Source organism: Azolla caroliniana, unplaced genomic scaffold (assembly GCF_043228905.1).
Source record: "Azolla caroliniana isolate FFs.n. ecotype wild unplaced genomic scaffold, voAzoCaro1.0.p SCAF_21, whole genome shotgun sequence".
Lineage (NCBI taxonomy): Eukaryota > Viridiplantae > Streptophyta > Polypodiopsida > Salviniales > Salviniaceae > Azolla > Azolla caroliniana.
Genome location: NW_028230456.1, coordinates 2,275,202 through 2,287,994, shown reverse-complemented (window position 1 = coordinate 2,287,994; position 12,793 = coordinate 2,275,202). Strand labels below are relative to the sequence as shown.

General features: G+C 36.1%; 1 protein-coding gene across 1 annotated transcript; it reads right to left on the bottom strand.

Moving 5' to 3' along the window:
* Positions 1-711: 711 nt before the first annotated feature.
* Positions 712-12,600, bottom strand: LOC147850288 (EH domain-containing protein 1-like). The gene is made up of 17 exons (XM_087336348.1): positions 12,325-12,600; positions 12,098-12,265; positions 10,250-10,329; positions 4,403-4,471; positions 4,233-4,290; positions 4,090-4,142; positions 3,951-3,990; positions 3,789-3,850; positions 3,530-3,643; positions 2,949-3,051; positions 2,819-2,868; positions 2,591-2,719; positions 2,254-2,505; positions 2,088-2,167; positions 1,876-2,002; positions 1,560-1,703; positions 712-1,195 (listed from the first exon to the last, which is right to left on the bottom strand). Exons 2-17 carry the CDS (start codon positions 12,180-12,182, stop codon positions 1,010-1,012), a joined length of 1,632 nt encoding a protein of 543 aa, XP_087192474.1. The 5' UTR covers positions 12,183-12,265; positions 12,325-12,600; the 3' UTR covers positions 712-1,009.
* Between the last annotated feature and the right edge of the window lie 193 nt (positions 12,601-12,793).

Here is a 12,793-nt window from a genome sequence, read left to right as displayed (position 1 = left end):
CATGTTGTATACATCCTCTACAAATGTTCATTCAAGGTAACCTTGCATTTCTATTCTTCTAGTTGTCTTGCCTCAACTGAGGTACTCATATTCATATACTTACTTAATTGCTCGTATAAATATTACAAACTTGCGACATGACCCCAACATATGTTACCAAGCCAGAAACACATTTAAAATCTACAACAGATATATTTGGTCTAATGGTGATTGTAAGCACTCCTATTGGTATGCTTAAAAGCCAAGTTCCAAAATAAGGTTGGAGTCCAAATGACTACACAAACTCGTGCCTTGACTCTTTCCATCACACGGTCTTCTTTTCAACACTAACTTCTTAATTGCATTCAAGAAAATAATGTTAGATATAATCAAATGAAGCATGTTTCAGAGTAGGAGTGAAAAATATCCAATTATCACTAGATACATCCAAGTGGAAGGCATGAATGAATTAACAGTACATAACAATTTTGATTCTTATTCGCAGATATGATTTAGTTAGTTCATGAGCTAAGATAGATATAATCAAATGAAGCATGTTTCAGAGTAGGAGTAAAAAATATCCAATTATCACTAGATACATCCAAGTGGAAGGCATGAATGAATTAACAGTACATAACAATTTTGATTCTTATTCGCAGATATGATTTAGTTAGTTCATGAGCTAAGACACAACTATTGAGCCAGTACTAACTAGCACACTTTATTCCCCCATTCTGCAAGATGTGTATCTTTTCTGATAATGACTGGTCACTCAAAATCATAACATTACAACATATAGTATTCAACAAATATATTAGGAATAAGAAATATCCAAGCACTGTTTTGCTTGAATAATTTACAACCAACCTCAATAAAAATGCAAGCCTCAATCAAGCACCATAAAGGCACACTGCATTTCTTAGGTAGTTTGCATTATCGCTGTCCACACCGAGAACATTGAACCATCTCATTAGCTATACATGTCGGTTATGGTATTTGATTGTCGATTCATTTTCTATATTCCATATCCTTAGTCATATGGGTTTCGGAATCTTTTGAGGAGATTTGGAATGTCGTAGCCAAGCATGTCATCCACAGCCTGAATCATCTTCGGTTTCAGCTTTTCAAGCTTGTCAAAATTGTAACCAGAAAGGATCTCCCGAAAGTGATCAGCATTTGGGAAGTCTCCTGCTGGAAGGTGATGCTCCCTTTGAACCTTCATGAACATAGAGAAGTGCAATATTTATATCCAGAAAATGGCTTGAAATGGTGCATGAAAGAAGAAGAGGAAAAGCAATAACGTTATATTAGCACAGTAGAGGCCAAAAGCCCACCTATGAGAAAATTCGTAAGTACAACACGTGTAGTCTGCTGTTCGTATATCATCAAATAAAGGATAAATAATGTAGAATTATAAATGCAATGACAGATGTACTAAATGATAATGATGGTACGCGGTGCAGTCCTATATTCTATATCATGTACATGCATGATCTATGTAACTACATGAGAAAGAGTGTGTAAAGGAGCAATAACAAAACTTCTATGGAAAGTTAAAATGCTTGAAAGAAAGTACAAACCTTTCCAAATTCCTCCTCCAAGTTGTCTATTAGGCGCTGCTGTGTCTTTACTTTGCCCATGAGAGCAGGCATTTCCTTCTTCAGATGGCCAATAATGTAAGCATGGATTTTTGCTGCCCGTGCTCGTTTCACAAATTCATTTATCTGGAGAAGTAAATAAAGTTGTAAGGACCTAAATGTACAATGACACATATTTGTGATGGATGCTTTCTAAACATAGAACTCTGTCTATATACATATACTTTACTTGGATTATATATAGAGAGCTATACATATATATAGTGCAGTAGTTTGAAAAATAGGTTCAGAATCTCACTCTTCGATCGCACGCTTTCCGCGGTATGTCCTTCAAATCTGCTAAAAGGTCTTCTTGCTCCCTCTCAAAGAGTTCCTTACCAATAGGGCCTACAGCCCGTTCATCAATGGGTTTATCATTAAACGATCTGTCCAAAATTCATATGGTCCTCAGTCAAGCTATGATTGGTTGTCAATACCAATAAATAATATGACCAGATAAAAAATTCGCACCCAATATAAACACGATTTACTTCAGGTGTATTCAGAACTTTTCCAAGAGACCACATAAGTGCCCCATAGACTCTCATCAACTGTAGAAAAAGAGATCTGTTGCTAAAAAAACTTTGCAAACAAAGAATTCCAGAAAGAACACTTCAATATACAGTAGTCACTGCACCTGTTGCGTGTCAACTTGATCTGCCTTATTCAAGACCACCCTTATTTTATCATCATGTCCACGCAAGGAACCAATGACCCTCTTGAACTCATCACTGATATCTAGCTTATGTGGATCGAATAAGAGCAATATCAGATCACACTTAGCAGCAAAATATTCAGTCACACCAGTAAAATCGTAGCTTCTTTGTGTCCTTTGCTTTTCTCCAGAAAGCACTCCAGGTGTATCCACAAAGGTGATATGTTCCAATAGCTTATCATATAAAGGGCACCCAGGAACTAATCATTTAAAAAATCTTTGAGAAGACGGTAGATGACACATACATCAGTAAACTCACAGGATGAGGCATCTGGGAGCATTCAAATTTTGATAGAAAAGCTCCTCCAAATTTTGATAATCCACGGAATGGCATGTCAGCTTGCACTGCAATGGTATTTCCTGGTACACTTCGATAGTCGGACCCTCCCTTCATAAAAGAATTCCATGGAAAATACAAACATATAAGGAAATAATGAAAGATTCATGCACTACAAGAGGTTAACATTTCATTAACACTATAACACACCATCACAACAACAAAACGGTCAGTTGTGGGTTCTGGCCCAATATGTGCTCCTAGAAAGAAACCAAAAACAAAAAGTAAGTAAGGAATTAAGTGAAAATAATTAGCATAGAAAAGTTCCATTTTCCCTTACCTGGATAGTTTGCTCTTAAAAGATGTTTAATGAATGTAGTTTTCCCAGTAGAATACTGGCCTAGAAGCATGACCATGGGCTTAGCATCAAACTCGCTTTCAGTCTGTTAAATTAATTATAATTAAAAACAGACAATATGAAACATGCAAAGAAAGAGCCTGACACGTGAGAAAAAATTTCTATCATGCAACCTATTGTAGCTTATTTTTCATAAAGGATTTACCTTCACAATACAATAGACATTCTACTGTGAACTAGAAAAATCCAACAATACGGGTTCGTACACAAAGAAAGAAATATTTACCAAGACACGGTTTCAAATCAAATTTGAATTGATTTTTTAACTCATTTTCAAATTACTGCTTTAGTTTGAAATTCTTATTATACTTCCTCTTTTCTGGCTGCCATCCATTTATTACCTCATGATTATTTCTTGAGGAATTAAGATGTTCTCTCTTTATAAATAAATCCATTATGGCAATAACATACTCAACAGATGAAGTATTCAAACTTCCATAATTTATTGAGAACTACATATATACCCATGTAAAATAAGTAGGGAATTGAGGGATTAAACCTACCAGAAGGGGTGTAACAAAGTCATGGAATTGGTAGGTGACCTCCAGTGGCTTGAGTTTTTCTACGTAAAGTTTTTTGAGACCATCAATAACTGAAGTCACATCTGACATTGGTATCTGTAAGAAAAATTCACACATTATTCAATCTTTTAGTTTTTTCTTGAAGCAATGTCTACAACAATGCATTCTAGCATAATAGGTTTCTCATTCATGCCTCTTCAATTAAGAAGACATGGAAAATTTTCATAGAAGAGACATGCACCTTCTTTGTTGGTTTTTGGTTGAACCATTGTGACGTAGTGGATTGGATTTGTGGTGAGGTACCTGAAAATAATTTAAGAGAGAATCAACCCTGGTCCCAAACTTTGACAGTGAACACATAAATATGGTGTCCACACATGGAAAATGAATGAAGTTTAACTACCATTCATATGAACATCTACTGTTGGTGGGATCCGGCTTTTCTGTAAAGTATGAAACAAATAGTTAATATAAATGGAAGTTCATATATCAGACTAGAAGCAGAAATGTGATACACAAGCTACAATACATGTTTTACTTACAGACAGTAATTGATCTAAACCTTCCATGACGGGAGGACTGATGTTCTCTAAATCTGCAAAGATAACAATACCACAATATTAGAGAAAATGCAACCAGATATTAATGTAACCATGTTGGATAAACAGATATAAGGTACACATACCATGGCCGATGAGTATGTCACTAGATATGGGGTTGCCAGTTTGTGCAAGAGATATTATCTGCAATTGAGTCAAACAATCTCTTTGTAGAACATTCTATGAAATAGCTCGTAAATAACGGATGTCCTATATAATCTGAGAGATAATAAATTAAGTATTACGAACTCAAAACCTGCATTGCTGTTACAAAATCTTGAAACCCAAGAAATCCCTGTCGTTTAGAATCTGCCACTGCCCAAACCTGCAGGATAAGTTTCTTAATAAATCAACTCCACAGCAAGAAAGAAATATCCTGTTAACTCTTAGAATTCCATATTTCCCTAGAGATAAATCAGATGCATAAAATGTGTTTCCTGTGAATATCGTTAAATGAGTATAGTTATTGTATAATTTGAGCACCTAAATACTTGTATACAGGAGACTTGGGATGCAGAACTATGAGTTACAAGATGTGGTGCTCTATAAATAGTGCAAATGCCAATGAAAAAGTCCATAACATAATCAAGAAAAATAAAGAAGAAAGAAATATTGGAAACAGAGGCAGCAGCAAAGAGGAAGAAAAACACTGATCAAAACAAGCAACACTGGTGGTATAACACTAGATTCACCATTCATAAACCTTTCGCCCAAACAGTTTAATTCATTGGAGCATACAAGATACACTGTAATGCCTAAAGCTGAGAGACCCTTAAGAAATTTCTTTAAATTATTCAAGAAAATATAAATTAGAAATTAGAATGCTTTCAAAGCTTCAGCCAGATATGAGCACTCCAATGTATTCACTTTGCTGTTTCTGGGCCCAGCATTTCTAGTGACATTCTAATTTTCTGAGAATTACGAGCAGCCAGGGCCTAATTTCTGCTGTCCAGCAGAGTCAGATGTAAAGAGACATTTCAACGTGCAAAAAGAAAAATCAGCCACCATGGTACTACATCAGTGGAAAAGATCACTCAAGTCAATCTACAAAATACTGGCATATAGTTCTTTTAGGCCTTCCATTGCGGGCTATCTAACAAAGCTCAATGCCAGGACAAGCACACTAAAGAATGTCAAACCAGCAAAATCAAGTATGGCTTCTCCTTGACGAACTGCAATCACCGTGTCCTTGTCAAAAGTTGGATTGTACATGGCTCTAGACTATTATATTCATCTACAACAAGCCATGAAGATTCAACTAACATTCCATGTATCTACAATTTCCCATACTTATTACTCTTGTGAGAAAGCAATCTCAATCACAAATCAAGATTGATAAACATGAAGGTCACCAAAATATGATATGTTTGTTCTCTTTTATGATATTTTCTTTTACTTGCTCATACAAAATCTTGAAATCAAGCGAGCCAACATTGCATCGCCAACATGAAAAGGTCAAGGGCTTATGGTTCGTAGACTGGAGGAGCCAGAGTTGGCATGCCCTGCGATCAGTCCAATTAGCATTTGATTCTGATGCATAGAGGTGTGTGCACTCAATTGAACAGCTGTACCTTATAAAGTCACTTTAGATGAGACCCTACATACATGTAAGTGAGTGATAAGTGGTTTTTTCCTTGGAGAGGTGACACTGGGCAGCGTGAGAAAGAATTTCTCATTCAAACAAACTTCTCTTTTGACCAAAACTAAAATTTCAGTTTTAGAGAGGAATGAGTGATGTCAGAAAAAAAAACTGCAGGAATCATAGCTAGTTTACTGTCTTTGCTTGTATGCTCAATAGAAATACTTTCGAAGCTCTAGATATGGGTTGTATTGCTGAAATAGGCTAAAACTGTTGTCCGTATTTCTAGAGTTTGTGTCTTATCTTATTGTATTATCTTCTATTAGACATTATTAAAAGAAATACAAAAGCATTTGGGTTTTACCTTTCACATTCTTCGTTTCAGGAGCAATTTAGATTACAGGATGTGAAATTAAGCCATAGCACATATAAAATCTTAAATAGATCATTCTTCATTTACATAAAACTTCTTCAATAGTGAAATTAAGCAATCCTAGCGGTTCAATCAGGGTTTTACCACCATCAAGAAGTTCCTAAGGCCAGTTTCAGTGATTCATAAAGGGCTCAAATTTAAGATTTATTTTTCTATAATTGCATTGTGACAAATTCCTACATTAATACATTGGCATTTGAAAGAGTTATGCTATCCATAGATGAGCACACGAAATTTGGCTTCTAATTTTGAAGATTTGAGATTCAAGAGTTCCATGGACAACAATAAAAGGTTAGACCTACAACCACTCTTGACTAAAACTTGTCACTAGAAATGAAGTTGATGTCACGTTGATGATGTCATTGCTAGCTTCCATAAGGTTTTGACATCCCTTCAGGTTCTAAAATGGGCTTCCATTTCTGGGAGGTCCTAACATGCCTCCATCTCGTTAAGACCAGATGTCAGTTACAAGATTAAGATATAATGCAAGTTATTACTTGTATATTGAGAACCGTTTATGTGCTTTGATTATTTTCAACCACCACTTCAAATGCTCATAATAACTACAATCAAGAGACCTAGTAAAGAAAATTTTTCTGTTCAAATAAGAATCTCAATACATAGCCCCAAGTCTATCCTGAATGTCTAGAACAATCCACATTATCCTTGTGAAAGAGTCATCTCATCACCATACATTATTAGCTTTGGACCAACTCAAAGAAATAAATAAAAAAATTGTACCTCCGAAAAAAGAACAACGCATTCTCATCGCAAGCCTATGGATCCTCAATAAAGCTCTAGTTCATTTGTTCTCTTGCACATGGTGGAAGCGTTTTTTCCTATTCTTCCTTCAAAAACAAGGATTAGAAACTCTGGATGTCATCTTACCAATTTATTTGGCATCCTTGAATCTTGATTCCTTGCACTTGCCTTGCAAGTCCAAGGTTTCTATATGAAGATAATTTGAAGAAATTGCACCTTCAAAGAACTTGTATAGACTCTCTGTTTAAAAAACTATCAATCAACTCAAGTAGCAGAAAGTATGAATATTTTCCAACACTACATAGTAGTTGCTATACTTTCTACCTCTGTTCCCTAAAATCAAAATCTAAAACACATAACTTTCCTTTGAATCTCCGGCAACGTCAACCACAAAATAACACATGGAATCTTCTTGTTGTACAGGTCATTCATGAAACTCTATCTGAAAGACCTCATGACAATAGTAAATTGTCCTTGCTATTTGATTTGCTTCATTGTATATTGAAAAGAAGAGGGATATACAAGTCATAAACAGTAAATATAGGGGATTGGCTTCTAAACCATCTGCAAGATGGCAGCGGTAGGAAGAATGAGATGAATAATAAAAAGAGGGAGAGAGAGAGAAAACTGAAATCAATTTCGATACCAACTGAGAAACTGAGAACAGCTGCTACTATGCCTTCACAGCTTCCTTGTTTCCTAAATATAGGGGATTGGCTTCTAAACCATCTGCAAGATGGCAATGTAGCAAGAATGAGATGAATAATAAAAAGAGGGAGAGAGAAAACTGAAGTCAACTTCTGATACCAACAGAGAAACTGAGAACAGATGCTACTATGCCTTCACAGCTTCCTTTGTTTCCAATAAATAGCTATCCTTATCCAGTCACGAGACTTATTTATATGGAATGAAGGTAACCAGTTGACTTGCCTCTAAAATGTACACAACCAGATTAAAGAAGAAAAGGGCCAATATTCTGATACAGTCAGCTGACATGCATCTTATGGCACAACGAGCTCAAAGAATAAATTGTCTAACAGGGAGTTCAAATATCAATTATAACTCATTGCATAATCTCTTGAAAATTAAGAGAATGCAAGAAAAAATAACCCAGGTTGGCCCTCTTAAATCAATTCAGGATTACACTGCCTATCTGAGAGTGAGTTGTCATCCATTTGCATTCACTGTACTCACCCTCTTGCCAAAGACAACGAATGATCTGTCTCTACTCAAAATTCATATGACATCATTCAGAAAACCACACAGAAATCTGCACATATCTCTCTGCTCATAGAAAAGAAAGAAAATTATATTAACTTCTTTTAAGAGGCCAAAATGGCCTATACTACCAAAATGAGGTTATATCTTACAACATTTTCTCATCTATGAGAACAACATATGGTACTAGAGAAATGAATATAAACGTCTATCCGAGACACTCTCTATATCCTTAACAAGTGCCAGGTACACATAAGAAAAAAAACGGATTCATAATCTGCAAGTACCTAGTCAAAATGACTGCTGCCCAGAAGCTCAGCAAGATTCCTCTCCACATTTCTATTATTTTAAGAATTTAGCCAAAGAACAAAATTACTCAATCCTGAACTCAAAGAGAACTTTGGAACATTGTGCACATATGCTACACGGTCAATTACAGATACAAATCGGCTCCCAAACAGGATATTGCAACGGGGTTACAATAGATCGGGCAATAGCGATTTCTTGTGCATGAAGACCCTAGCCTTGTGATCACGATCACCCCATCCTTTTCATCGATAGATAAAGGCCATTATCTCCTGTCATTGCAAGCGGTTCCCTCACTTCGGAGACTTCTCCATTCTAGATTGACCCAAGTTAGAGATCTTTTGAAGAACAAAGTAAAATACATCTGGCTTGAGAACCTTACATGTATAGATGATGAGATTCTTTAATCACATCTTATTTCTATTTCAGTTTGCTTTTTTTACTTAGTTGCATTTATTTTGGTTTGTTGTTCTCAAAGATGAGACAAATTTTTAAGATGTAATCTTGGACTTATAGGCCATTTTGGCCTCCGTAGACTTCAAAAAAAGCTTTTGATATGGTACCTCGTGAGCATCTTTGAAGGCGAACGGAAGAACACGAGGTACCAAGTGAATATATGCTTGTAATTTCCCAAATCTATGAGAAGGTTATATGTTGTGTGCGTAGGAGCAATAGACTTTTAGATTTTTTCAACACTATTGGTGTTAAGCAAGGATGCTCACTCTCACCAACACTAGTTGATCTATGCATTGATGAGTTGCAAGAAATGGTTGTCAAGTTTGTCAAGGAAAAAGGCATTGAAGAAGTTGTCATTATGAATGTAGCCATTATGCTTTTGTTATATGCGAATGATGTAGTGCTTTTTGCAAATACTATAGGAGACGCACAAAAGTTTATGAAGGCTTTGGAAAAGTTTTGCATGCATACTAAATTAAGTGTTAACAACTCTAAAACAAAGATTATGCTTGTGAAGAGCCAAAAAAAAGATAAACCATGCATTATGTACAATAATGAGCCACTTGAATGCGTAGAATGTTTCAAATATCTTGGCCTTGAAGTTCCTTCAAATCATAGATGGAATGAATGTGCTACAATCACAATGTGCACCCTCAATTGTAGCATTCGTTGGTAAAGTTCTTGAACATCGAGAGTCGCTATTCATTTTCACATGTACAATGTGAAATGTAATATTTTTGGTCTCATGGGTCATATTTGACCTCCAAAGACGATAATAGAATCTTTCTTTCTTTCACATGTATTACGTGAAATGTAATACTTTTGGTCTCATAGGTCATATTTCGCCTCTGAAGACAATAATAGAATCTCTCTCTCTCTCTCTCTCTCTCTCTCTCTCTCTCTCTCTCTCTCTCTCTCTCTCTCTCTCTCTCTCTCTCTCTCTCTCTCTCTCTCTCTAGGTGCTTCCCCTCGCTTCGAAGACATTTCCATTCTAGATTGACCTATGCTAGAGATCTTTTGAAGACAAAAGCTACAATATACCTAACTTAAGGATCTCACATGTGCCAAAAAACCAGATTCCCTCTTTTCTTTTCTTTTCATGCTATTTACTTTTATATTTACTGTGTAATATTTATTTTATTTTGATTTGTTCTCAAAGACGAGACAACACTTAAGATGTAATCTCTTATTTGGTCTTACAGGCCATTTTGGCCTCTTAAAAGACGTTAATATATCTTTCTCTCTCTCTCTCTCTCTCTCTCTCTCTCTATATATATATATATATATATATATATATATATATTTGTTTCATTGGACACAATCATGTGATTCTGAACTTAAAAGAGTACCTGCTTCAAGTCTGGTCTAGAAAGCTTTGACAGTGAGAAGAAATTCACAGCATCTGCACCTGTTATCCGACCATCGCCATCTATTCACCAAGGAAGTGATGGTAAAACAATGAACTTTAATCAATTGTGAGTAGCATTTCCATGAGATGTGATCAATACAGGAAAAATAATGTTGATCTTACAAAGCGAAGGAAATGATAGAAACATGAATGAGATAACATTGTTAGATCTAAATAAATTGTAGACAACATTCCTCCCAATGAATTATCAATGCAAGCAAAAGTAAAATCAATCTTTACAAAGCCAACGAAATAATGGTAAAATCTTGAATGCAATGCATACAGCTAGATGTAAATGAAATGCAAACAATATCTCCCACACGAATTTAATTTATCAAGGTAGGATAATCCTAATTAAACTGTAAACAACATGTTTAAGTACCCTCAAGATGTTACACTTCTTGTGCATCTTTCGTGGCATTAGCACATACCCTACTATGTAAAAACCTATGCATTAATGTAGAAACATCCCTTATGCATTGGCACATGCTCTGAAAGAGCACTTTATGTCCAGTCAGGTGTGCTAAGCCATGGCCTTTATGGCAAGCAGCATTTTGTAAAGAGGAGTATAAAAGCTATTTTTTGACTCTCCACAAAAGGTTCTCTTTTTGTTTGTACGCACAATCAAAAGTCCACTTTTTGAGCTCCTACTTAATCCTTCTAAAGTTGATTAAGTGGATGAAGGGAGAGTTCTTTCTAACATCTATATGAGACTTTCAATTCTTTGGGCAATAAAGAGGAATTAGTGAGTATTGTATTAAGCTAGTTATTTTCTTCGTTACCTAATCAATTACATGTTATAAGTTGGTTCATTTAGGCTAAGCGTTGTAGCTGAAACCTTGGGCACAATCTTTTTGGCAACATTTCCTTGAAGATTCAGGAAGTCATGCATGTAGGCTTGATTCTTACAACCCCAGAGGAAATGATGGCATGAATCACAAAACAAATTAACAGTGCAATATCAAAATTATTTGCAAACAAAATCTCTCTGAAATTTTATCCAGGCGAGCAAATTTAGATTGAACCTTACAAAGGCAAAGAAACGATGATAACATGATAAATGAAAATTAACAAAACTAGATTTTAAAACAGCTGTAAACAAAGTTTTTCTAAAGATTCGGCATGGCATGCAAAGTAAGTATGATCATTACAAAGCTGAGGAGTTCATGGCAAAATAATGAAGGCAAACCACAAAGTTGGACCTAATTGAATGTCAAACAAAATTTCCCTAAAGAAATCAATTAATATTGAACCTTACAATCACAGGACATAATGAATGGGAGTAACATTTCCCTGGTGATTTATCAGGGCAGGAAAAGTAATCCTTACAAAGCTAAATTAATGTCTTGTAAACCATGAAAATCACACTATGATCAAATTGAAATGTAGACAAACATCCCCAGGAAGATTTATCAATGCAAGTAAGGTAAACTATAATCTTACAAAATTAGAAGAATAATGTAATGATGAATGGAAGCGACATGATTTGATCAAAGTGGCAAAGTAAGTTTGAAGTTTACAAAGAAGCTAACAAAATAATGAAATCAACACGCGATACGATCTAATTGTACTGTAAGCAACATTTCCAGGACGAATTTGCCAAAGCAAGAATGTAAGCTGCAATTCTTATAAAGATATGGGAAATGATAAATGCAAACCGCACAGCTGAAATCCAACGGAAATGCAGTAAACAAAATTTCCGTTTATGATCAGGAAACTGTGGAGATCCGTAGAGAATCTAAATCAAAAAGAGGATTTTGTCAAGGGATTATAAGAGAAAGGTTTTTACCTTGATCTGCATAATCGAACCACTGCTTGTAGATCTGTTCATCGCCTCTGCCATAACTGGAGTGACGAACTGCAAGGATGTCCATGGCTTTGCACTCTCCAAATGGACCTTTACAGAATCGTTTGGGTGTCCTGCGAAACGCCTCTCTCTCTCTCTCTCTCTCTCTCTCTCTCTCTCTCTCTCTCTCTCTCTCTTCTATCAATCTATCTATCTATTTCTCTTCTCACTATCTGTATCTGAGAGATCTCTAGCTCTCCCTCTCCCCGTTTCCGAGAAAGCGATCTCTCCCTCTCCCTCTCACAGGTCCTGAGAAAGCCGTCGCAATCTCTTGCAGCTTCTGGCAATGCTCCCCACTTCCGTCCGCTTCTGAGGAATCTGCGTCAGTCACCGCGTGTCGGAGGGTGTTTTGTCTGTAATTCTAAGAAATCCAATCAGTCTCGCTCTCCGTTTCTGAGGGAGCCCGCGAGCTCTTCTGGGAATTGCGTGTACGCGCCGCCCCTACCGTTTCTGCTTGTGTTTCCCCGTGTGTATGTGTGCGTGTGTGTCCCCGCAGATCGACATGATCATGATGATCATCATGGTGATCATCATCATGATTCATGATTCATGATCATGATGATGGTGATGGTGATGGTGATGACGATCATGATCACATACCATAGCATCCCCTGTGTATGTATGTATGTATGTATGTAT